Genomic DNA, 23157 nt, shown 5'->3' with positions numbered 1-23157 from the left:
GGCCAAGTGGACAGCAACCTGGCCTTGCTCTAGCCTCGATCGCTGTCAGAGGCCCCTGGGGTGCCAACGGGACACCCAAGCGTTAGTTTCTCAGTAAAGTGGGCTCAAATATTTTTAGATTCAGGGAATTCCTAAATCGGGAAACCTTGGAACCAGGATTCCAGCCTCGGGTTCCCTTTTCTGCGATTCCGGCCTCGGGGCCATTGCTTTACTACCGCCGAAACGGCTCAGATTTGGGAGGCTGGTCAATTTCAGAATTCCGAGACCCGGTTCTAGAGAAGCGGCTGTGTGCCCGGGAAGCCTGCGTCAACAATCAAACCCCGGAGAAGCCGCGGGAATGTCTTTATTGGATTTTGCGAAGAGCATTTGGGGTTCCTCTCTGGGTAAGGAAAAGCCCGACCCGTGCGGGCGAGGGCAGGCCGCCGTGGGCTGGGGGCGCCTCCGAGCACGGGCGGCGAAACGTCGGGGTCCTCGGCGAAGAGAGCCGGGGCTCCGGCCGATGTCTTTTGCTTTTCTGCGGCATAGCTGCCCGAAGGAACCAACGAACGAACGAATGAAGCGGTATTGTTTAGAAAAAATACCCTCTTGACACGAAGCTGCGGCTGCAGTCCCCGGGCGTGCAGAGGGGCCCGCGCTTTCGCTCGTTCTGGGGTCCCCATTCCGGGGCGCAGCCGGGACGGCGGGCGGCCCTTTCGGCTGCCCAGTGTCCTGGAGTTCCCCAGCGACCTGCGCCGCCACGAAAGGTTGCGAAGGGCGTGGGGAGCTAGCCCTTCGCAGGGCTGGGACTCGCGTCCCCGGGGCTGCTGCCCTCTTGGGGTGCCCGGGGCCGAAGCGTGGGGTGGGCTCACCAGGTAGGCAAGGTAGCGCCTGGCGACGGCAGCTGGGACTGCGCGCTGGGCGCAGGAACGAGCTCCTCGTGCTGCCTCGATGGCGCCTGGCCTTTCCCGGGATGCGCTCAGTTGCGCGCCACCGGCTGGACCTCACAAACGCCTGGAGCAAACAGTGCGGAATCCGCCACCGCCTCCCTGCGCCCCAACACCGCGGAGACCCAGCGCTCCTAGCCCAGTGACTCTTACCCCACGCGGGTTGCGCTGCGCACTCGGCTCGTCGGCTCCGGGCTCGCTCGCCACGGACTCTGACTGAGGTTTCGACTTCGGCTGGGGCCCCGGTTCCAGCTGTGTCTCCGGCTGTGCGCGCAGCTTCGGTCCTCGCTGGTTCGCTACATCGCAGCGCGCAAGGTCGGGGCTGCCTCGGCCCGGCCCGCTCCTCCCGCCACCGCCGCCGCCGCCGCCCGTCGCCCGCGGGGAAGGCGGGGACACGGGCCGGGGAGGCGGGAAGGGGGGAGGGGAAGCGAGGCGCTCGCCTGGACCAACGGGGAGGGGCGGCGCGCAGTCCTGCCGGCTAGGGGTCCGGGCCTCCCTCGGGTGGCAGGCAGGGGTCCGCGCGGCTCGCCGCCGGGGTCCGAGGCCGGGGAGCGCGCCCCGGGACTGCTAGCGCGGAAGGGGGACCTGGCCGCATGCGGACGAAGCCGCTGAGGGTACCGGCCTGGCCTCTGCGCTCTTTCCCACCTGGCACACGAGGGGTCCAGCCCGACCTCGGCTTAGACGGGCCCTGGTCGGAGTTTCCCCCCGTCCTGCCTGACGCCAGTTTTAAGATTCGACCTTTCCCCTTTCTGCTCAGTCTTCGGGAGGAAGCTGGTCTTGCATTTTGGCAGGGAATGTCCGCAGCGCAGATTTTGGCAGCCAAGGAGGTTTGAGGACAGACCCCAGAGTTTCTGGGGAGGGGCAAACGCTGACCCCTGCCCTGCTTGGAGGATACCCCCCCCATCCCCCACCCCTCCCCACTTCTCCTCCTCCGGGGGCTGGGCTGATGAGCAAAGAGTAGACCAACCCTATGGAGCACAGACAGTTCTGCGGCCACTTGTTCAGCCCCTCGCCTGCACATCCTCCAGCGATAGCCCTGTTCCGCCCTTGCACAGGGGAAGACTCCATCCATATGGCCCCGTTCGCCTTTTCAGGGGAGATGGACAGGACTAACGGGAACTGGGTCCCACCCGTGTTGCCCACGGACAGATAACCCCTCACAAAGCCTTGTGGGGAAACCAATTGGCCGACCAGGCTCCTGCCTTTCCCAAGCCCCCGGTCTGAGCCTGCTGCTGCCAGGCCGTGGTGGTAGGGACAGGGGGTCGGGCGGGTCAGTACATCAGGCAACCACCCCGGGGGACAGGAGCCACCGAGCCTGTCTGTAGACGGCCACCGGGCTCTGGCGCTGCCGCTTTGGCTCAAGGTGCCGGGAGATGGCAGTGCGGCGGCCCGCATCTATGTTTCATGAGGTGCCGTCATCGGCGGCGCCTCCCTGCCTGGTTCTAGCCGACAGCTGCCGCCGGAGAGGCCACGGCCCCGTGCCCGCTTGCTCTGACGCTCTGCTTGCCCGCAATCTCCAGGGCCACCTGGTCAGGGAAATGCAGAGACAGGAACCCTTCCCAACTCCCAAAGCCTACCCGACCCAAGCTCGCAGATGCCTCACGCTCAGGCCCCGAGAAGTAGCCTCTGTGCCCTGTCTTGCTGTTTGGGGATTCCAAGTCTCCCCTCGACTGTCAACAGAAGGAATACCTCTCTGGTGGTTGTGTATGGTTCTGGTGCACGCAGGGTCATAAGGGTTAAGAGCTAAGTCCCCTGTGTGCGGGATTTCAGACCACGACCTGGGGGTGGCCTGGCAGAAATGCAGTCTCCCAGCTTGGACGATGGACTTTGGGAATTCTAGCTTCTGCTTCTCCACTGCCACGATATTGGCTGTTTTATGTGTGAAACTGGTTTGCTGGCAGATTTGGCCCAGGAGGCTGCTAAGCGGAGATACTTCCCACCTTGTCTCAGGCAGCCTCCCCACACACCCAAGGTATCCCTGCATCGTGGCCATAAATGCAACTGCCGGGCCTTTTCTCTGCATGGAGGGTGCAACAGTCACCTAGCTGGGTGGGCAGGGGTGGGAGGGGCGCTTACACTCTGGCACCTGCCCTGGGATTTCAGACCTTCTTACCCCTGCACATCAGCTGTTTTCCAGGTTTTCTTCTCCAGCAACCACTGGGCGCGCGTGTGTGATTCTCCATATGCCCTTGTTTCCAGGCAGACCCTGTGGTACCATAGAGCTGCCCCTGCGACCTGAGGGCCAGAGGAGGAATCTTGTCTGCATCTTTTACCAGTCATGTGGCCTTGGGCAAATGATATAACCTCTTCTAGCTTCAGCTTTCTTACTTGTGAAGTGGGAATAAGAAGCGTTTTCATTTCATTGAGCAGTCTGTGAGATGATGGGGAGGACTGTCGCCCTGTGTGGGGATGGGCAGCTGGGCTGGATGTTCATGGTGAAACCTGGCATGTTGCTTTTCTCCTTAAGATGCTTTGCTCATTTTTGTTTCCTTCTTTGCGGTCTTGTTGTTTCAGTCAGGCAGAAGAAGGCTCCTTCTCTGATTTAGTAGACCTGCCCCTCATACCCCGCTTGCCATCTAGGAAGTCTCAGACCAGGGAAACTAGGCAGGTAAACGGGGCGGGACCAGGGCCTGAAGTCCTCAAAGTTCTTAGTGAACTGGGGTGGGGTGAAACCCTTTTGTTATGATCTTATTTTCACTTTCTCCACAAAGAATTTTCCACAATTTCCCTTTAGGTTGTGACATCTTGGGGGCACATACTTTCCACTTTGGAGGCAGAGGGATCAGGCAGTCAGAGAGAGGAAGGTTGGAGCTGGATCAAGGGAGAACAGAATTACTTCTGTTCTTATAGTACTTACACAGTCCTTGTACCTGAGTATCACGTTCGCTTTGAGCTTTCCTGGTACCTACCCAAAAAAGATCAGCAGAACTGCTGGTGCATTTGCTTTGTTTTTCCTTCCAAACTGATATACTTCCTCTAAACAAAAGTTTTTTCCCTAGCATGAAACTCTGACATGAATTTGTCACACGGGTTCATGTTAAACACAATGGGCAAATGTCTTCAGCCCCATTTATGCAGAAAGGGATACATATTCTTCAAGCAGTTTATTATCTTAATATCCAGGAAAAGTAGGGAGAGTGTCCTTTCTCTTTATTGCTCTATTGCAATAGTATTGATATCAACATTTGTGTAATGCTTGATTAAAACCTGTTGCCCCTACCAGGGTCCTAAGCTCCTTAAGAGCAGGGCTGAGTCTCTCTTGCCAAGCATAGGATCCTCCCTAGGGTGGGCAAAGGGATTTGATTGTGCTGATTGGCTGGATGCAGCTCACATGCCCACAGCTGAACCAATTACTTTGTGGGGTAGAGTGGCTCAAGGCTGTGGTTGGCCAGGCTAGGGTCACAGTCTCCACCCCAGGAGGGTGGGAGGGGGAGCTCCACCGTTTTAAGGAATACTCACCACTCTACCCCAAGAATACTGGCTGCTGTCCTGGAACAAGTTCTCTGAGCTCCTTGTGGCAGGGAATGGGTTGGTTTTCAAAGAAGTCCCTGCCCTGTGAAGGTTCTCAGAGGGGTGCTCGTGGTGTTGGTAGGGTGTCCACTGCAATGTGATAGGGAGGCATTGGTTCTGTTGGGAGAGTTTGAAGTCTGTCAGGATTGTTCCTGCACTCATCTGTAGAAAGAGTTGGAGGGCTACCAGAAAGTCTGAGGGGAGCTTAGAGTCTATTGACCCTTATGTAAGGATGGATATGCAGAGCAAAGGAGGGACCTATTTATACTCTTTTTCATCTGTGAGGAGAGAATTAGAGGCTCCAAAGGCAGAGAGGAATCCCTACAATCAGGTAAGATAGAGGGGAACCCCTACGTTCAGGTATGATATTGATTTATTTGAACATAATTATATTGTACTCTGAGCATCCTGGCAGCCAAAGCAAAAATAGAAACCATTGGGACATCTTAAGTATTTTCTTTCATTGCAGACCTCCCGGCATCTGCATGGAGTAGTGGAAAGAGCCCTGACCTTGGGACCTTCCTGGACTGGCTTCTATCAGGTCAGCAAGTTTAGAGAGCAAGTATTCTGTGCCTGTGATTGCAGAGGTACAGAGATGAATGGCTCCTGCTTGTTTGGGCTGAGCCAAGGAGGCAGACATACCAACCCATAACCATGTTTGGAGCACAGTGCTGGAAAGGAAAACTATAGCCTGATGTTGAAGGGCCTTGAGTGACATACAGGCCTTGAGATTGCCTGGAACAGTTTTTCCACTCCCCATTTCTCACTGGAACAGCACTAAAGTGGGAAGGCATTGAATGGAGGAAGAGGAAGCTGGAGAATTAAGTAGGAACCAGACACCACAGGGCTTCATAATCCTTGCTAAGAGGGTGGGACGCTATCCCGAAGGCAAAGAGGAACAGACGGCAGGTTTAAACAGCGGGAGATCTGGTCAGATTTATATTTTACAAAGATCACTGAGCTTGGAGAGTGGAGGATAGGTATGAGATGAGATAAGAGCAGATTAATTCGGCATCATCACTCAGCCACTCTGTCCATCCTTTTACGTGTCTGTCAGTCCATCCATCTACCATGGCACAGGAGGCCACGGTTTGGCCTGAGAGCTGTAAAGGTGAGAAGTTATGACCCCTGCCTGCCTGGAGCCTTCCCTTAGACCCCTCACATCACCCTCTGCAGGCCTGGTCTGTCCGTCCCATCCTCACAGGCTTTGTGGTTGGGGCCTCGGCAGCCCTCCAGATGTCTGCTTGCTGCACGGGGAGACAGGGTGCCCAGGGCCTGAAGGGGCGCAGCCACTACTGCAGACAGATGATCTGGGGAGCCAGCTCAGGGCACAGCACTGTCGGAAGCTTTTAAAATAATTACCCCTGCCTGCTTTGGCTGACTGGCTGATGGCAGCCTATTACCCCTGAGTTGGAAATTCTGAATTGTTTCATGACAATTGAAAACATGATTGGAGGCCAGGAGGAGCTGCCCATGAAATATTGATGTTTCTCAGTGTTGTGGGGCTGTTCCCCCTCAGCTGGGCAACCCTGGGTGCAAAGAACTGGTTGCTGCAGAGCAACTGTCCCTGGGCTCCGCAGGCTGACTGCTCCGAGGGGAGACGGGAATGTGTGTTTGGGCAGGGTTGGGAGGGTGGTTTGGGGACCTGTACCTCTAATGCCTCACTCCAAACTATCCCCCCCCCCCATTCCAGTTTCACTACCAGGGCCAAGCAGGAAAGAACTTGGGGACTCGAGATATTCTGCGTGTTCATGTCTGGCCTAGATTCTTCCTGGCACTCAAGGCTCATTTAGAGTCAGCCTGGGAATCCCAGTTCTGCCCCTTAGCATTGTGAGTCGCACTTTCTCAGCCTTTCTGTGGGGGATACTGAGTTCCTACCTCGCCGGGCTGTGAGGTATAGGGAGGCCCTTGTGTACGTGCTGGTGTCAGTTCAGGGCCAGCTAAGGGAGTCCCTTCCCTACTGGGTGCCCAGGGCTTCATGGCCCTTCTCCTTTGTAGAGTGCTTTGAAGTACTTTGTGTTTTCCCTTCTCTGTAAATTCTAAATAAGTAGTGCTCAGAAGGGGAGTGCTGGTCTGGCAGGCACCTCTGATCGATGAGGTGCCCTGGAGTCTTGGGGAGGGATTCTGTGCCCAGCCCAGGCCTTTGCTCCTGGAGGTGAGGCTCTGCTGTAGCAAAGGAAACTGGTGGGTAATGGCTGCCTGGATTCCTGCCCTTAGAATCTGCCCAGGACACCAGGGCCTCTGTCTTTATGAGCCCTTGATTTGCCAGGCACAGTACATGGTTCATTTTCTTTATCCTGGGAGGTGGTATTCACCCATTTCATAGATGAGGACAGTGGGGGCCATAGTTCATTCCTTCCTTCAACAGACAGTATTTAAGCACTGCCCTGTGTCCTGGCACTGAGGGACACAGGGGTAATGGACAGTGCCAGTGCAATCCTTCATGAGGCACTGGATCTAAAGATGATCCAATCCTAAGAAGTATCCTACAAGTAGGGCAGGTTAGGAGCCATGGCAGCCCGAACAGGGGCAGTAAACCTAACCCAGGGATCACAGCAGATTTTTTCTGGAGGAAGTGACCTTCCTACTGAGCTGTGGGGTAGCAGGAGTTTGCCGTGGGGCTGGGGTGGGGCAGGGTAATGACAAAACTAGTGAAGGGCAGGCTCAGTGTGGATGTTCTTATGCATCTGACGATGGGCACAACTCATATCCACCTGCTCTGCTGCCGTGACGGTAGCCTGAAGAGGCACCACCAAGAGCCCCACAGCTCCAGGGTGCTGGGTTCATTGCCTATGGGCCTCTCTGGGCTTTATTGTCTTCATGTGAGTAACAAGAATTTAGATTAGTTGTAGCAGCTGGGCACATTAGCAAATGCAACTTTACCAGGACTCCTAGGTAGATAAATGTAGCAGTGCCCTGGCTGAGGGTGGGTATACGTGTGGGCTCGTGTGCCCTCCCCCTGTATCCCCCTCTGGAGGAGCCTGATGAGGAGGAGCTCCAGGGCTGAGGCTCCCCTGAGGAGCCCCAGGGCTCCCTGGACCACAGTTTGCAAGCAGAAGGGTAAGGAGCCTCTCCACGGGGCTGTCCAGTCCTAGCCTCCTGGGCCCAGGGGGTGGCCAAGAAGCTCCCTCTTGAACCCTGATGGCAAGACCCCCATGGACCTGCTATTCCTTGTTCCTTTTCAGTTTCCTAATAGCCATTTGTGCTTCATCCCAAGCATCTATTAAATACCTATTGGATGTGTACAGAGGGGCTAATGTTTTTGAGCATCAACTGTATGCTAGGTCCACGCGGGGCTCTTCATATCGGGTCATTTCCTCATCACAGATAGCTGTCAGCCCGTTTTACAGATGAGGGGGAGGAGAGCTAGGAGAGGTTCAGTGATTTGCCCAAGATCACGAATCACAGTGACACTACCACCAGCCTCCATGGATGGATTAAGCGCCTGGTGTGTGCCAGGCCTTTGCTGATACATTCCTGTGCATTAGCAACATCGTCTCTCAGAGCAAATCTGTAAAACAGGCCCTATTTCCATCTATAAAGATTGAACAAGTGCAAGCCTGGAGAAGGGAAGGGGATCTGCCTCGGCCTCTGGACTCTGCCCGCCCAGCCTCTCCCTCTGCCCTGCCCTGTGCTGTGGGGTCTGAGGCAGCTACCCGTGTGCCCCCAGGTGGGTGAGCTCCCTCCCATCTCTGTTCCCGCTGTGAATACAGGGAAACTGAGGCCCAGAGACTCACTTCCCTCAGAACATCTCTGCCCTCTGGGACCCCCATCTGGCACAAGCCTCCCTCTGCTCCCTTGACAGTGACCGTGAATTCCAAGTCTGGCTTTTCTGCAGAGTACCCACCTTTCTGGGGGCTGTCTGCCCATCTGGCAGCATTGGTCAGGGCACATTGACCTTGGCTGTCTGAGCAGCACCATCCTGAGGAGTTCAGGACACATAGAGGGAGAGCTGGGGGTGGGGGCGGTGAGCCAGTTGTGGCTACTCCTACGATCCCTCCCCTGTCCTTCCATTGGGTTCTAGCTCATACTCGGCACCCCCACCACAGGGCCCTTCCTCCCCTCTCCAGACACCTCAAACTCACTGCCACTTAGGTGTGACTGTCCCATGGACAGGGCCTGCATGTGAGCTTTGCCCTGGGGGAGAATGCGTGACATTGAGGACAGGGTGGCATTTCAGACAAGGTGGAGGGAGGCTGGACTTTTGGTGGATGGAGGGACACCCCCCTGCTGTACCTGCAGGTGGAACCCCAGAGGATTGGGCTCCCTCTGAGCCTTAGGGGCAAAGCTTGTCTGTGCACAGAGCCCAGATCTCTGCCGAGTAGACAAACACACAGTGAGGGGACGAGTCTTGACAAATGTTTGCCAAGTCCCTGGCTGACTTGGAAGTCAGGAGTGAGCTTGTTTGGCAGAACAAAGAGGAGAGCAGCCTGCAAAGGGCCATAAATAGTGAGGAAGGAGAAGCAGCCTGGCCTGAAGGCTCCATGGGAACTTGTCCTATGCTTGTGTCCTCTGCTGAAGGATTCCCGCGTCCTCTCCCAGAGCTCTGGGCCTGCTGGCCACCGCCTGGACCACGCGAGTGGCAGCTTCCTGACCCTTGAGCCACATCTCTATGGGAACCCTTGGGTGCTGGGTCACCTGCTGGGAGGTCAGTGTGACCTGCACATCCCAACGTCCCCTCCCTCTATGAACCAGGAAGTTTGGTTATAGTCAACAGTGGCAATACTTCCGAGACAGAGCCGGTCTGGCACTAGACCCTGGGAGATTGTGACACCTGGATGTACCCAGGCTGAAGGGATACAACCCCCTCACCACTCTGGAAGGGTACAAGGTGACCTCCCTCTATCTGTCCACAGTCCAGGCTGATATGGCCACCCATTTTTTCAAGGAGCAGGGCAGAACAGGAGAGGTGGAGGGTGGTGAGCAAGATACCCTACTTGGGCCTCAGTTTCCTCAGCTCAATATGAGATCCTTATCTTTGGCTAACCTCCAACCCTTGGCTTACTGTGGGTATCAGGTGAAGGTCAGCGGGCCTGGGGAATGGAAGAGGCAAGATTTTCTCCAGAGCAGATGGGGAGGCCGTGTGGGATAGGTGGACACATGCACATGGGAAATATGAGGGCTGTGTGGGAATCTGTAAATTAGTTTGGTTCAGTGTGACCAAACCCAGAGGATGATGGGGGTGGGATGGGAGCTAGGCCAGGACAAAGGATCCCCTGAGGAAATGGGGAGCCCTGGAGGGTAACTGAGCTGAGAAGTGCTCTGAGCAGGGCTCTGCTCTAGGATGGTGGGGAGGGGGCAAGAGGCAGGTGAGGCAGGTCTGGAGCGAGAGGCCAGAGGTGGACTGCAGAGGGCCCCTGGCTCTCCTCTCTGGGCTGGGGAAGAAGGTCCCAAAATTGGGGAAGCCTGGTTGCTACCTTCACTCAGATGATCTGGCCTGTTTCCCTGGGCCAGGCTCCTCTCTTTCTCAGTAGAGGTGGCCCAGAGCCCCAGGCTCTGAATCCCCAGACCCCACACCAGGGACCTGGCCTGAGCGTCTAGGGCCTTTCTCTGACTTCCCATGCTTGCCCATTGATTCTGTTCCCCCGTACCCACTATTCTCCAAGGAGCCTGATCCAGGGGTCCCTAGGAAGGGGAGGGGTGGGCAGCAGGCCTGGTAGACAAAGTCTTGGTGCTGAACTTTCCCTGGGCCCACCTGGAGTTACTGTCTAAGCTTCCCTGACTGTGCACCTCACTTTGGGGGTGGGGCTGGGGGCCTCAGGACCTAAGAGGGGGAAGGGACTCAGTCAACGTCATATACTCTCTTTCATTCAGCAACCTTATGGGGCTCCCACTTGGATGGGGTCCATCTGTGTCATTGGCGAGGTCATGGAGAAGCCCCCTTCAACCTTCAAGGAAGGGCAGGAAAGGACTTGGGCAGGGGGTAGGCTACTCACTGCTTCAGGAAAAGGGGCAGAGGCCACCTGGAAGCCTAGTTGCGCACCCTGTTGGCGGGATAGAGAGATGCAGGGCCCTAGCTTTTGTGGGGCTGGGTTCTGGGTCCATGTGTCTTCTGGGTTCCCCCCTGTCTGCTCATCACTCTCTGCTGGGGCTGGGGTGGGGCTGGGGGGTAGGAGGGTGGGAGGAGGGAAGCAAGGTGCCTACCTCTTTGTTCAGGTGTGGAGATTTGACCAGTGTCTGTGATGCTAAATCTCTTGAGCTCAGTCTCTAGTCCTCATCCTGATTTGCTTTTGGTGTGTGTGTGTGTGTGTGTGTGTGTGTGTGTGTGTACACGCGCAAGCGTGGGGGGAGGGGTAGTTTTATTGTATGTACTTAAGAAAAAAGGCCACTGCAAAGGTCAGGTTGATGGAACAGCTTAGTATCTTGATTTTGGTGGTGATCCCACGAGTCTCTACATGTGATGAAATGACAGGATGCTACACACCCTTTATAGCAATGTTGGCTTTCTGGGTCTGGTGATGTACTAGTGATGTGAGATGTAGCCATTGGGAGACTTGGGGGGAAAGGCCCATAGGCCTGTCTGTACCATCTTGGCAACTTCCTGTGAGTCTGTGTTATTTTATTATTTTAAAATTTTATTTAGTTTTGAGAGAGAGAAAGAGAGACAGAGAGAGGGAGCCAGCACGAGGGAATCCCAAACAGGCTCTGCACGATCAGCGAGGATATAGGGCTCGATCCCACGAACTGTGAGATCATGACATGAGCCAAAATCAAGAGTCAGACGCTTAATCGACTGAGCCACCCAGGCTCCCGGAACCTATACTATTTTAAAATAAAATGCTAAAAAGCCAGCTTAGGGTCCTGTTTGGGGCAGAGGGCATCTCTCCACAGAGCACTGTAGGAGCTGGTAGGGGGCCCTTGGAAAAGAAGGAGGGCGAGGGCCAGGGAGATAGAAGGAGGGATGGACGATCATTGGCGTAAGAAGCTAGAGGGAGGCCTCACCTGGGCTGGAGCCCATCCAGGGGTGTGGCTGGTGGGACTCACAGATCCTGGGTGGCTACAAGTGCCATCTAAGGGGACTGGGGGGCAGCTGGGCTGAGCTGGGCTTGGAGAGGAGCAGGGAGGAGAAGGTTTGTCATTGTACCTCCACACATACCTCAAGAGCAGGTGCTTGGGTGTCATCCAGCAGAGGAGAGGCATACATGGGTGTGTGCACCTCTAGGTGCCCAGGTTGCTCGGCGGCATGTGTCTGTGTCCAGGCCCAAGGAGGCAGGTGTCAGAGCCTGCTATGGCCCCTGGGAGCTCTGGAGCTCTCAGGGCTGAATTCTGGGGGCCTAGCTCTGGCCTCTTGGTTGCCCTCGAGGAACAGGTCCTTGAGAAAGTGCCAGCTGTGGGAGCAATTGTCTGGCCACGTGGATTTCCTGAAGTGCAGGCTCTCTGGTCTCGCATAGTTGACACCCCATGCAGCTTCCATGAGCCAGATTGCAGGTCATTCCCCCAGCTGCAGCTGCCTGCTTGTCAGATCTTCTCTGACCCTCCCCGACCTGCCGTCCTCCACTGTGATCCAAGAGAAGTTCCCCCGGAGCACCGTAAACTGATGTCACCACCTTGCCCTGCACCCTTCACTTGACCTGGATCCCGCATGCGGCACATTCAGCATCAGGCTGGGGCTGCCCAGCCTGCAGCAGCGGCTCTTGCTAATTGGATGCCGGCCACCATCCTCTCTCAGCCCCTGCTGCCTGTGCCCAGCTGTCTCTGCCTCCCCTCCAGGGGGCTCATCAGCTACCCAGTACCAGCCATTAACTGTAGGCAATGGCTTTCTTCTCCTCTTTCTTTTGGTAAACTCCTACTCACTCTCTCAGACCCAACCCGGCCGTGCTTGTGTCTACTAGCTTGCTCTCTTTGCACAATCCCGGAGTTTTGCTCTTAGCGTATCCTGTATTTGTAGGTTTAGTTTTGGCTTCAGCCTCTGGACTCCTTAGGGGTCGGGCTATGCTTTTTTCCATTTCTATAACACTGTCCCTTACCCCCAAGCACAGTGGCCCATGTTAGGAGCTCAGTAAGTTATGCCACATTGGTGGGAAACAGGGCCACCATCATTCAGGTGAGGCTGATATGAAGGCTTCAGGCTTCCTGGGCATGGCCAGTCTGGGAAAGTAAGCAGTGAACACTGGCATCTTGGCTACTTTTGCTGGTGGGAGACCCAGTCACCTAATATGAAGACTGCTGCTATCTTTTGAGTCCCTTCAGTGTGTCCTATTTTGCAAGGTTAGGGACTGTTTGCATGGGCCATTTTACAGATGAAAAAACTAAGGCCAGAATGAGTTACTGCCCTAGAAAGCAAGGGAAGGAGCCGGGATTCAGACAGACCTAGGTTGCTTGATGGGAGAGCTCCCCAGTCCCCATTTTTTTCATCATTACATAATCCTGACAAGTTCGGGAGGCTGAGGATGGCACAGTCCCAGCCCTAGCCTTGGTGTGACCCTTGGGAGGCTGTCATGTCCCAGGCACAACGGGGAGCACATCTGGGGAGGAGCCCTGAGGCTCAGTGGGTTTTGCGACAAGGGATCCAGAGGGGCCTGATGGGGGTTGCTTACTGGTCTCAGGAGAACCTTCGTCCCAGCCCTAGCCCCATTTTCGTGTGCCTGCAGCCCAGTCAGGACTGCCAGGAGGGCCTGGCTCTGCAAATTTACTGCCGTGCTCAGGAATTCCTGTCCAGCCCAGATCAGGGTGTCTGGGGCACAGCTGCCTGGATTGGGAGGGAAGCTGGGGTTATCTTGATCTCCAGATGAGGTGGTATCTGCTCGTGGAGTTGCTGGGGAAAGCTCTTCGCCTTGGATCTTGCTCACTCTCTCCTTCCGGCTCCTGATAAAGAGCCCCAAACACAGGGCTGTAAAGGTGGCCATAAAAACGGAGAAGAAATACTGGCGCAGCTGGCTTATCAAAGCACATCTCAGACACCAGCCAGCTCTCCTACTTCAAGTTTATTTCTCCTCCTCTGCTTTCTCTCAGAAGGTGTCTCGTAAACAGCTAAGAGGGTCATTTATGAATGTCTTCTGCCTTCCCCTCTCAGCCCAGGGGCCGCTGCTTTGCTCTTTCTGTTCCTTCAGGCACAGAGATGGTGCAGGCACTCCCTTCTCCCAGGTGCCCGCAGAGGTGAGAAGTGGAAGTCAGAAAGGTCCTGCCATCTCCAGACAGGGGTGAGGCTCCCAAAGGTGAGTGAGGATGATGTCTTTGTCCTGGTCCTGTCAACCTTCCCCCCACCCCGAGGGCCATCCCATTGATGGGGGAGGGGGTTGAGCTGGCCTCTGGGAGGGAGCTCCCTGCCCTGGGCTGGCCTCAGGGCTTGACCCATGTCACAGAGTGACTCCTATGGCATCAGAACCGAAAGGGCTCAAGAAAGGGCTCAAGGGCCTTATACAAGTCTCTCCTGATTCCACGGAGCCCAGGGATGGCGGTGGGCGGGGAGGGGGGGGCAAGTGAGAGGTGGAGCCAGGAACAGAATGTGGACTTATAACCCTAACAGCAGTCATCCCTTCTCCTTCTGGAGCCTGTTTCAGGATGGGAAAGACTTCCATGTACCCTCATGTTGTCTGATCTCCGCAGTGACTCTTCAGGCAGAGACTATTATTCTCATTTTACAGATAGCGGAAAATGGTGCTTGCGGGTGCTGGGTGGCCGGCTTACCTGTGGAGAGGGGGGCTCTCGTGACCATGACATAGCTGTGTTCTCTCTCTGCCCCTTCAGCTCCTTAAGAGCTTTGCTTGTTGAACTGATCCTCACTTTCAAGACGTCACTTAAACACAGCCCTCAACCCCCCAGCCTTCCAATTCTAGCCTCTTGGCTTATCAGGCCCACAGCTGCAGAGCCACGAATGAAGCAGAGTGGGTAGTTTCCTGGGCCTTTCCCCCTTCTTCTCTGGGGGGTGTTTGGGTTCCTTCCAGCTGGGAGGCTTGTGGATGTGGTTGGGCAGAGCTCCCCAAACGGTCAGAGGCACTGAGCATTCTGGGTCATGGCTGAGAGAGCCCGAGATTTGGAAGGTGCGTGGGTGGGGGTGGGAAGGGCCCCCGGCTACGGGAGTGTGAACCTTGTCGGAGTCCCTATCTCCCTGGCAGCAGCCCAGGGCTTGGTGGGCAGCAGGAAATGGTAATTGCACAAATTAGCTCAGTCTACAGTGGCCAGAGAAATTGCACCTGGCTTGACAACAGTGGCTTCCTGTTTTACCCCTTTCTGTTAAAAGGTATCTGTGTATTATAACATGTTCTACCTGTATTATATCTAGAACCCCCTCCCCCCAGCCCCTCCCAGTCAGATGAGTGTGTTTCCACATGGGTTGCTCCTCAGCCCAGCAAGACTTGGAGGGTGTTGCTGTCTGCTGGAGCGGAGCTCGCCTCTTGCATGGGGCCAGGAGCTCATTCTGCATTTCTGCACTTCCTGGGTCATGACCTTTCCACAGCTGATCCCTTCATGTGGCCTGATTAGATATGTGAACAGTCCTCCAGAAATAGTTACTGCCTGTTTCTAGAGAAGAGGCACTGCCCTTCATTCAGAAGGAAAGAGAGGCTTCACGTGGGCAGGTGACTTTCCCGAGGTGGGGGTCCCAGAGGGCTGGCGGCAGAGCTGGGGCTATAATCCTGGGCTCAGTGTTGCCTCTTGCCCCTTGTTTCTTGTTCTTCCCCGGTAAAACTTGCCGAGTGGTTAGGGGAGTGTGCAGAGTGCAGGCTGCCTTGGTGAGACCCTTGTGAGGCCATGTGGGGGAGGCCCCGGGAGCAAGGGGAGGAGGCTGGAGTCTGTAATATATTTGAATTATCTCTGCAGATGAGCCCTGATTTAGCAGACAGTCTAGAGTAAACCGCAGCTTGAAGACAAATACAATTGACACTGGGCTTGAGTGGTTCAAAGGTTATTGGCACAAAACTGTCGGCTTTGTTTAGCCGAGGGGCTGTATTTATGATGGGTCATACGGCAGTACCATCTATAACTTGTCGGCAGCGCGGCTGACGTCGGACCAGAGACAGGCTATTTACACTGAGCCTGGAGTTTAGTTTCTCTGCTGGGAAGTGAAAAGGCAATTCTATTCTTGGCCAAGTTGCTTTATGGGTTGCTGGCTTAGGTTTGGCATCATAATTTGGGTCGTCAGTGAAGCTTATTGGGGATGGACAGCACTCTAGGGAATAATTTCCTGGGTGTGTGAAGTCGGGGGAGCTGGGGTAGGAGAGGTCCTTGGGGCTGTCTGGAAGGACCCGGTCAGTGGGTTTCACTTTGACCCCTGAGTTAAGGTCCACATACACAGGAGTAGGAGCTCTGAGTCTCTGAGCCCCGGGGTCTTGATTTCTTCCTGTGTCTCCCAGATGCCGTGGTTAGTTTAGGAAAAGGAACCATGGGTAAGCGTTGCCCTGAAGAGATGCATTTGTCTGAGGTGCTAGACAGGCATGTGTTATGGACAGAGAATTCCTTTGGAGAGAAATTATCCCAGGAGTGAGGAAACTGTGGATGGAAGGAGCCATGGCCAGAGCTGGCAGAGGTATGTGTGGGGTGGTTTTTTGGAAAAGAAGAGGCCGTCTGTAATCAAGGGCCTTAACATGTGCCTCTCTTGTGATCCATTCATTCCACTGCTGGGAATCCAACCTGAGAAGATCATCATAGATGTGGACAAAGATTTGCGTACCTAGATGTTCACTGTGGTGTTATTTATAAAAGCACAAGGGGGAAACAGCTTCTATGATAGGGGATTTTTATTTCATTAGTTATAGCATATTAATAAAATGGAATATTATACATAAAGTGGATTAATATGAAGGATTAAATTTTGTTTAATGCTTATTTATTTATTTTGAGAGAGAAGGAGAGTGTGTGCTCTTGCACACACGAGCAGAGGAGGGGCAGAGAGAGAGAGAGAGGGAGAGAGAGAATCTCAAGCAGGCTCTGTGCTGTCCCCACGGAGCCTGATGTGGGGCTTGATCTCGCAAACTCTGAGATCATGACCTGAGCCGAAATCAAGAGTTGGATGCTTAACTGACTGAGCCACCCAGACGCCAAATAAGAGGATTTTTAATGATTTTAAAAATGATTCTACATAGAGGGAGAAAATCTTTTACAGACTGTCTTTAAAGTGTGTTTTCTGTTGTGTAAAACAAAGGAGGGAAATACACTGGACTGTGAGTGGAAGTTAGCTCAGATGATGGGGATGGTGATTTTCAAATTCTCTTATCTCTTCATAGAATATATTTTAAATTTCTTCCAGGAGTATGTCTTACTTTTTTCCTTAGGGACAGTTACCGAGCGAATAAACAAAAATCCAAGTTCCCACCCCTTGAGTGGTCCTGCTGTTCTCTAGGCCTCAGTTTCCCTGGCATAAAAGGGGACTCTGGGCTGCTCTTGTTCTGCCCTGGTTCAGGTCCTGAGCAGGGATGACCCTCTGGGCAGCTTTGGCAGCCTGCCCATGATTGCCGTGTCCTGGGTCTGACGGGTCACCTAATTTTAGTGCCTGCTGGGGCAGCTGCCTAAGTGTGGCCCCAGCCTCCAGGCAGACGGTCAGGGTGGTGCCCACAACGTTGGCAGCATCTCTGCCAGGCTGGTGAGGTCACAGCACAGCTTGGGACCCGGGCTGGTTAAGTCACAGAGCCTCAGGGGGATTCTCAAGTGTCCGTGACACAGAACATCACAACCTGTGTTGGGGAAGCAATCCACTAGCCAGGATCCCTGGACTGAGTGGAGGAGTAGCGGCCCTTTGGAGGGCTGAGAGAAGAAAGGGCTGTAGGCCCTAAGTACTTGAAAAGTCAGTGCTCTGGAATTCCAGAAGCCAGTCTGCCATCAGGGGTCTCCAATGTATGTCAAGAGCTCATCTCTCAGCCCAGTTCCATCTGTCAGCTGGGGACTTGCATGGAGACGTGAACATTTCCCCAAAGGTCTTGGCCACTTCTGATAGCAGACAGCTGTGGACACTGTGTCCTTAACTAGAATAGCTGCAAATGTGGGGTCGCTGGGGGTGTGAACTTGAGAACATCTCTACCAGGAAGAAAGTTCAAGAGTAAATGGAGACCAGAGCTCAGATGTTGAGGGAAGACAGGCCACCATGGCCTCCTCCCTGGTCTGCTGTCTTTAGTGCCATGTCACCTGCTTTGCAAATCAAATAATCTTTCTAAACCCAGTTCTTAATTGTCACTCCTCCTCTGACTTGGCCATGTGGAGTTGTGAATAAAGCCAAGAACCCTTAGTATGGCATTCAGACCTTTCCCCAAGGTCTTTGTCTCAACCTATTTCCTGCTTTTATGGCCACAAACTTCCTGTTCTAGCTAAACCATAGTCTATCCCTTCTCTATCCTTGAACAACCAGAAAACCTCAGTTCCCTTGGCTGGAATGTGCCTCTTCTACTCTGCCTCATTTAGTCACTACCTATTTGTGGAACACCCCCTATAGGCTGGGTGAGATTCAGCTGGTAAACTCCTGTTCAACCCTCAGAACCCAAATGGCTTCTAGTCTGATACACCTTCACCCACATGACCTTCCACGTCACTCTTCACTGCTCATGATGCCTTGTATCTCATTTTCTCAGAATGTTGTGTCTACTTTTCCCACTGGGCCTTGGTAACTTTCCTGTGTGTTCCTGGCACGAGGCATAATTCTCTGTAAATAGCTGCTGGGTGTTGTCATACAGAGAAGAGCCATTAGTGAATGCCAGCAAAGCCAGTGGGAGGATCTATTCCCTGGAGTTGTAAGGACATGGGATAATGATAGCGAATAGTGTCAGCTTACACTTACCAAGCATGAACCATGTGCCAGGCACTGTACTGAGTGCTTCCCATGTGTTAGCCCATTGGATCCAACCACAACCCAAGAGATTGATGTGGTTAGCTTCTTGTTTTACAGTTGAAGAAACAGAGGCACAGGAGGGGTAAGTTGCTTGTTCAGGATCACACAGCCAGTAAGCCGATGAGCTGGGATTTGAACCTAGACAGACAGGCTCTTAAGCTCAAACTCTATTGCTTCCTTCCTTACCAGGTATCAAGGTGATGTTTGACTCCTGGGAGGTGAAGGGCAGCCCCATACCAGGTGGATCCTAGTGCTGATGTCTGTTGGCAACCTTGCATGGATGCATGGCTTGTGGGGGATACCCTCAGAGGGTGGAGAACTTTCCTGAATTTGTCTTAGTGATATATCTGGACATGTTTTTACATCTCTTCCCCCCCCCCCCCCCCCCACCTGCCATGCAGGGCACAGTAGTACCTTTTGCTTTGCCTCTTCAGGAAATGGATTCCCTTTATACACATTTATGAAGCTTCTCATGCCTGTCAATCCCTTGCTAGGCCTTGAGGGTATAGCAGCCCTTGCCCCGATGGAACATGGTCAAGTCAACTGGCATGGCTTTCATGTGTAGTCCAACATGGCACAAATCCCAGGTGATGCCCACTCCTTCTGGCATTTACCTGGAGCTCTGGGGTGGCCTGGACATGTCTGAGGACCCCATGCCTTCCTCACCTTCTATCTGTTTAGGGCTATATTTGCTTACTGTCTGGACAGAGGAGGCTGAGTTTTCGGCTGAGTGACATACTCAACATTAAATCTCTGGGGAACATATTTTAATATTGTGGCAGAGGGCCCAGCTGGTGAGAGCAATCCTCTAACGAGTTAACCTGAGTAGTTGGGAGCACGTTGGTGAGAGAAGGGACCTGTCTCATCTTGAGACCAATCGTGAGCTTCTCTGTGCCCAGTTCTCAGTACCTGCCCCCTGGCTTGAGCCAGCGTGGAGATGCCTAGATGAAGGAGTTGCAGGTGGCCATGGACTTGGAATTAGTGTCCTGGGGCCATCCTAAAAATGTACTTCAGACAAAGTGGTTTAAAACAGCAGAAATATACTCTCTCACACTTCAGGAGGCCAGAAGCCCAAAGTCAGGGTGTCACCAGAGTTGGCTCGTTTCAGAGGCTCTGAGGGAGAGCCTTTCCCATGCCATTCTCTTAGCTTCCAGTGACAACCTTGTCATTCCTTGGCTTGTAGATTTATGGTGCCTTTCTATGATTCCATCTTCACATGGCGTCCTTCTTGAGTGTCTGTATCTGAATACGTTTCTTCTTCTAAGGCCAGCAGTCATGTGGGATCAAGAGCCTACCCTACTCCTGTTTGACCTCATCTTATTTACATCTGCAATGACCCTATTTCCACATGAGGTCACATTCTGAGGTACCAGGGGGTTAGGGCTTCAGCTATCTTTTTGGGGAACACAATTTAATTCATTCCACACTCCCTGAGGGAAATGCTTGGGGACAGCTGGTCTTGTAGCCTTGTTGCCCCTAACTCCTCAGGGGCACCCAGAAGAGGTGAGCTGCCTGAGGGGGCTGCTTGGTGTTGGTCCAGAGCCCATCTAGGCCTCAGCTGGAAGGGTTTCCTGCAGGGAAGGCCTTGGGAGAGACAAGATGATCAAAGATGATGGAGAGGTTGGGGAGCCTTTCCTCTTAGAAATGCAAATGGCGTCTGTGGAGGAAAGGGATGAAAGCAGTTTTAAAAAAGACATTAATCTCCTCACTCATTTCCTTCTGATGGCTGGAGATGAGTGACAAAGCCTCATAATTGAAGATGGTGGGGCTGATAATTCAGCTGTAGCCCGGGGAGGGATGTCTTGGGCTGTGAATCACTGCGCACTACACAGATTGGAGTGTCTCACTGATGGTATCTCCTGGGCCCGTGGAGCCTCTTGCTGGCGCATGAAGGCCACATGCGTGTGAAGGCTTGAGCTGAGCTGGTTGTCAGGCTGCCCAGATGCAGCTTCCTGGCCCAGGGAAGTTTTCTGGGGAGCAGCTGCTGCAGCAGGCAAGAGATGAGTGCCTACTGTGTGCAGGCACCTTGCAAGGGCTGGGGAGAGTGCCTGGTATATAGTAGGTGGTAGGTGTCTCTGGACTGGGAGCGTGAAAGACTCAGGGTAGGAGCCCCATCCCTCCTCACAGTGGCTTAGATGGCCCAAGCAACTCAGCCCATGGGGGTCCCTCTGCCCAGGAGGGTGCTGGGTCAGTGTGGGTACTCAGGGCAACTTGACCTTTCTATTGTAAACGCCCTCAGCCCTCTGCTTGTGCAAGTACATTTGGATCCCCTACCCTTGACCAAACTCATGCAAGAGGTTGCTTCAAAGGCAGGCAGGCAGCAGGGGGCAGAGAGGAAGTTGAGGGAGGCTTACAGACGGGGGTACCCCCAAACTCTATACCCCTTTCAGGGCTTCTGATGGCCAACACCTAGTTGGTGTTGCTAGCACCTCGGACAGGTCCAGTCCTGAGCCGGGCAAGGTCTGAGCAGTGGAGAGGAATGGGTGACTTCTCCCCTACCTCCTTCCCTGGAACACTTCCAGTGTGGGTGCTGCGGGGCCCCCGAGAGCGCAGCTCTTGGGTGTGTGCTATGGACAGTGTGCTGAGAGGCTGGGGAGAATATTTGGGGCCACTGTGTGTGTGTGTGTGTGTGTGTGTGTGTGTGTGTATGTGTGTGTGTATAGGTAGGTAGGTAGGTGGGTAGGGAGTATTCAGTAATTTGTTCACTCATTCATACAATTATTCATTCACAAGTGCCCATCACCTTGTTTGATTCTGGGCTTTCAAGGTGGGAACAAAATCAGCATGGTCCCCACTCACATGGAACTCACAGCCCGTATAGGGGACAGTTGTGATTCCAGCAGTCACACCAGGGGACACAGATGCACTAATGCCAAGTGTGAGATTGGGGGGACTCTGCTGAGTTTTGTCACTGATTTGTGACTTTTCACTTCATGTCAGAACATTCACACTTCTTATTTATCTAAAGCCCCTTTGCTGAAGTGATCTCTTGTGTATATGACAGCAGAGCAGCTGGGGGCATTCTGGATCCCTGTTTACTTGCCTTTCAGACTGTCTCCCCCAGCCCCCAGAGGCCTCAGCATTCTGGGGGCCAGTTTGGATGTCACAGCTCTGGGCGCCGGGGAGCTGGAGAGAGTCTTGCAGCAGGGCAGTGAGATGTTGAAACTGCTGTATCAGGAAGATGCACATGGCAGGGTGGTCTGAGCTGGACTGTGGCTGAGATGACAGGCTGCGTCATCCAGACTCCTGCAGGTGGAGTGGCCTTGTGCCAGGAATGAGGGGTCTGAGCTGGCCGATGGCAGAAGGTTCTGCCAGGAAACACAGGCCTGCCAGGGGGCCCCCTGGCTCCCTGTGGGCTTGGACCTCTCTAAGCACAGACGCTGGCCCTTCCTCAGAGAGCAGGCTCCATCAGACACAGGGCTGAGGCCCTTCAGCAGCCTCCGAGGGGAGACTCTTCTGTTCAGAGCCTAAGGAGTTGGAAGGCCAGGGTGGCTGACAGCTGTGGGGCAGTATTAGTTTTCTACCGCTGCTGTAACAAATTACAACAGACTTGGGGGCTTAAAACAACACCCGTTTATCATCTTACAATTCTGTGAGTCAGAAGTTAAGGGTCTCACTGGGTTACATGAAGGGGTCAGCAGGGCTGCGTTCCATCTGGAGGCTCTAGGGGACAATCTGTTTTCTTGTCTTGTCCAGCTTCTAGAGGCTGCCTGCATTTCTTGGCTCATGGCCCCTTCCTCCATCTTCAAAGCCAGCAACATCACATTTCTCTGGCTCTCCTTGCACTGCTGCTTCTCTCTGACCACAGCTGGGAAATGTTCCTCGTTTTTAAGGACTCCTAGGATTGGACTGGGCCCGCCCAGGCACTCCAGGATAATTGGCCCGTTTCTGGAGCCTTAAATTTAATCAGGTCTGCAGAAGCCCCCTTTTGTTATGTAAACGACGCAATAGAAAATTCTGGGAATTAGGACATGGGCATTTTGGGAGGGAATGGGGGGCTCATACTGCCCACAGCAGAAGCCCAGGGATCTCCACAGTCAGGAGCAAGGAAACATGTGACTTCTCTTTGGCTTCCAGGGTGGGGGGTCCCCACATGACCCACAGCCATGGAAACCTCCCAACCAGAAATGGGTGTGGAAGACCCCTCCTCAGACAGCCCTTTCCACACCTCACCTGTCTCCTCTTCCATGCCCGTACCCCATTACCTGCAGTTCCCCAAAGTTACCAGCCTCTCTCTTGCTTCTGGACTTTGCACATGTTTGCTCTGCCTGGAACCCCCTCCTCCTTCCGCTTGCCTCTCACCCCAACCTGGTGGAAACTGCTTGCCCCTGGCTAACCACCCCCGGAACGCTGCCCTGCCTCCTTGCCTTCCTGCCTCTGCTTCTGGCTGGGTTAGGCAGCTGCCGTGCTCCCTGCCTGTGTCGTCAGGGCCCACGCGTGTCTTCACCTCCCCCTGTGAGTTCCTGAAGGTAGAGAGGGACTCTTCATCTCTGAGGCTGGTCTGGGCCCTGCCCTGAGCCTGTAACCAATGAGCTTTGTGAAATAAATGAATAAAGGAGTTAATCAGCGGAGGGAGTAGAGGGCCTGGACTGAGGCAGGGGCATCAGGAATGATGATGGGGAAGGTGTGTGGGTGTCCCCAGCTGTCTAGGGTAGGGGCTGTGGTGGGGCAGCAGGAGACATGGGGCTGGGAGGTCTCTGGGGGCCATGCGTCCATGTGGCCTCGGTCACATGGTAGGGATGCTGAGGGGCTTTGGGCGATGTGGGTGTGGCCTCACCATCAAGGGTCAGGTGCAGGCATCCTGACTGTGAGTACTGGCCTTCCTTGGCTTGTTCTACCCCCAGGTCAGTTTTTCTTCAGGCTTTCTCTGCAGCCTGTCTGGGGAGAGGAAGGCAAAATGACACAGGACCTTGAGCAGCAGGGCACAGTGGCTTCTGAGCTCCTAGGCTGTGAACCCATTTCTGACATCAG

The 23157-nt window shown here is 54.1% G+C and overlaps 1 protein-coding gene across 1 annotated transcript; it reads right to left on the bottom strand.

Annotated features, from left to right (window-relative positions):
• Positions 1 to 245: 245 nt before the first annotated feature.
• LOC131519047 (basic proline-rich protein-like) lies at positions 246 to 22375 on the bottom strand. Its single transcript, XM_058741750.1, has 4 exons — positions 22360 to 22375; positions 20034 to 20170; positions 1077 to 1490; positions 246 to 990 (listed from the first exon to the last, which is right to left on the bottom strand). The coding sequence occupies exons 1-4, from the start codon at positions 22373 to 22375 to the stop codon at positions 307 to 309; spliced, it is 1251 nt and encodes a 416-aa protein (XP_058597733.1). The 3' UTR covers positions 246 to 306.
• Positions 22376 to 23157: the final 782 nt, after the last annotated feature.

This window comes from Neofelis nebulosa, chromosome 1 (assembly GCF_028018385.1).
Source record: "Neofelis nebulosa isolate mNeoNeb1 chromosome 1, mNeoNeb1.pri, whole genome shotgun sequence".
NCBI lineage: Eukaryota > Metazoa > Chordata > Mammalia > Carnivora > Felidae > Neofelis > Neofelis nebulosa.
This window is presented reverse-complemented; position numbering and strand designations above follow the sequence as displayed.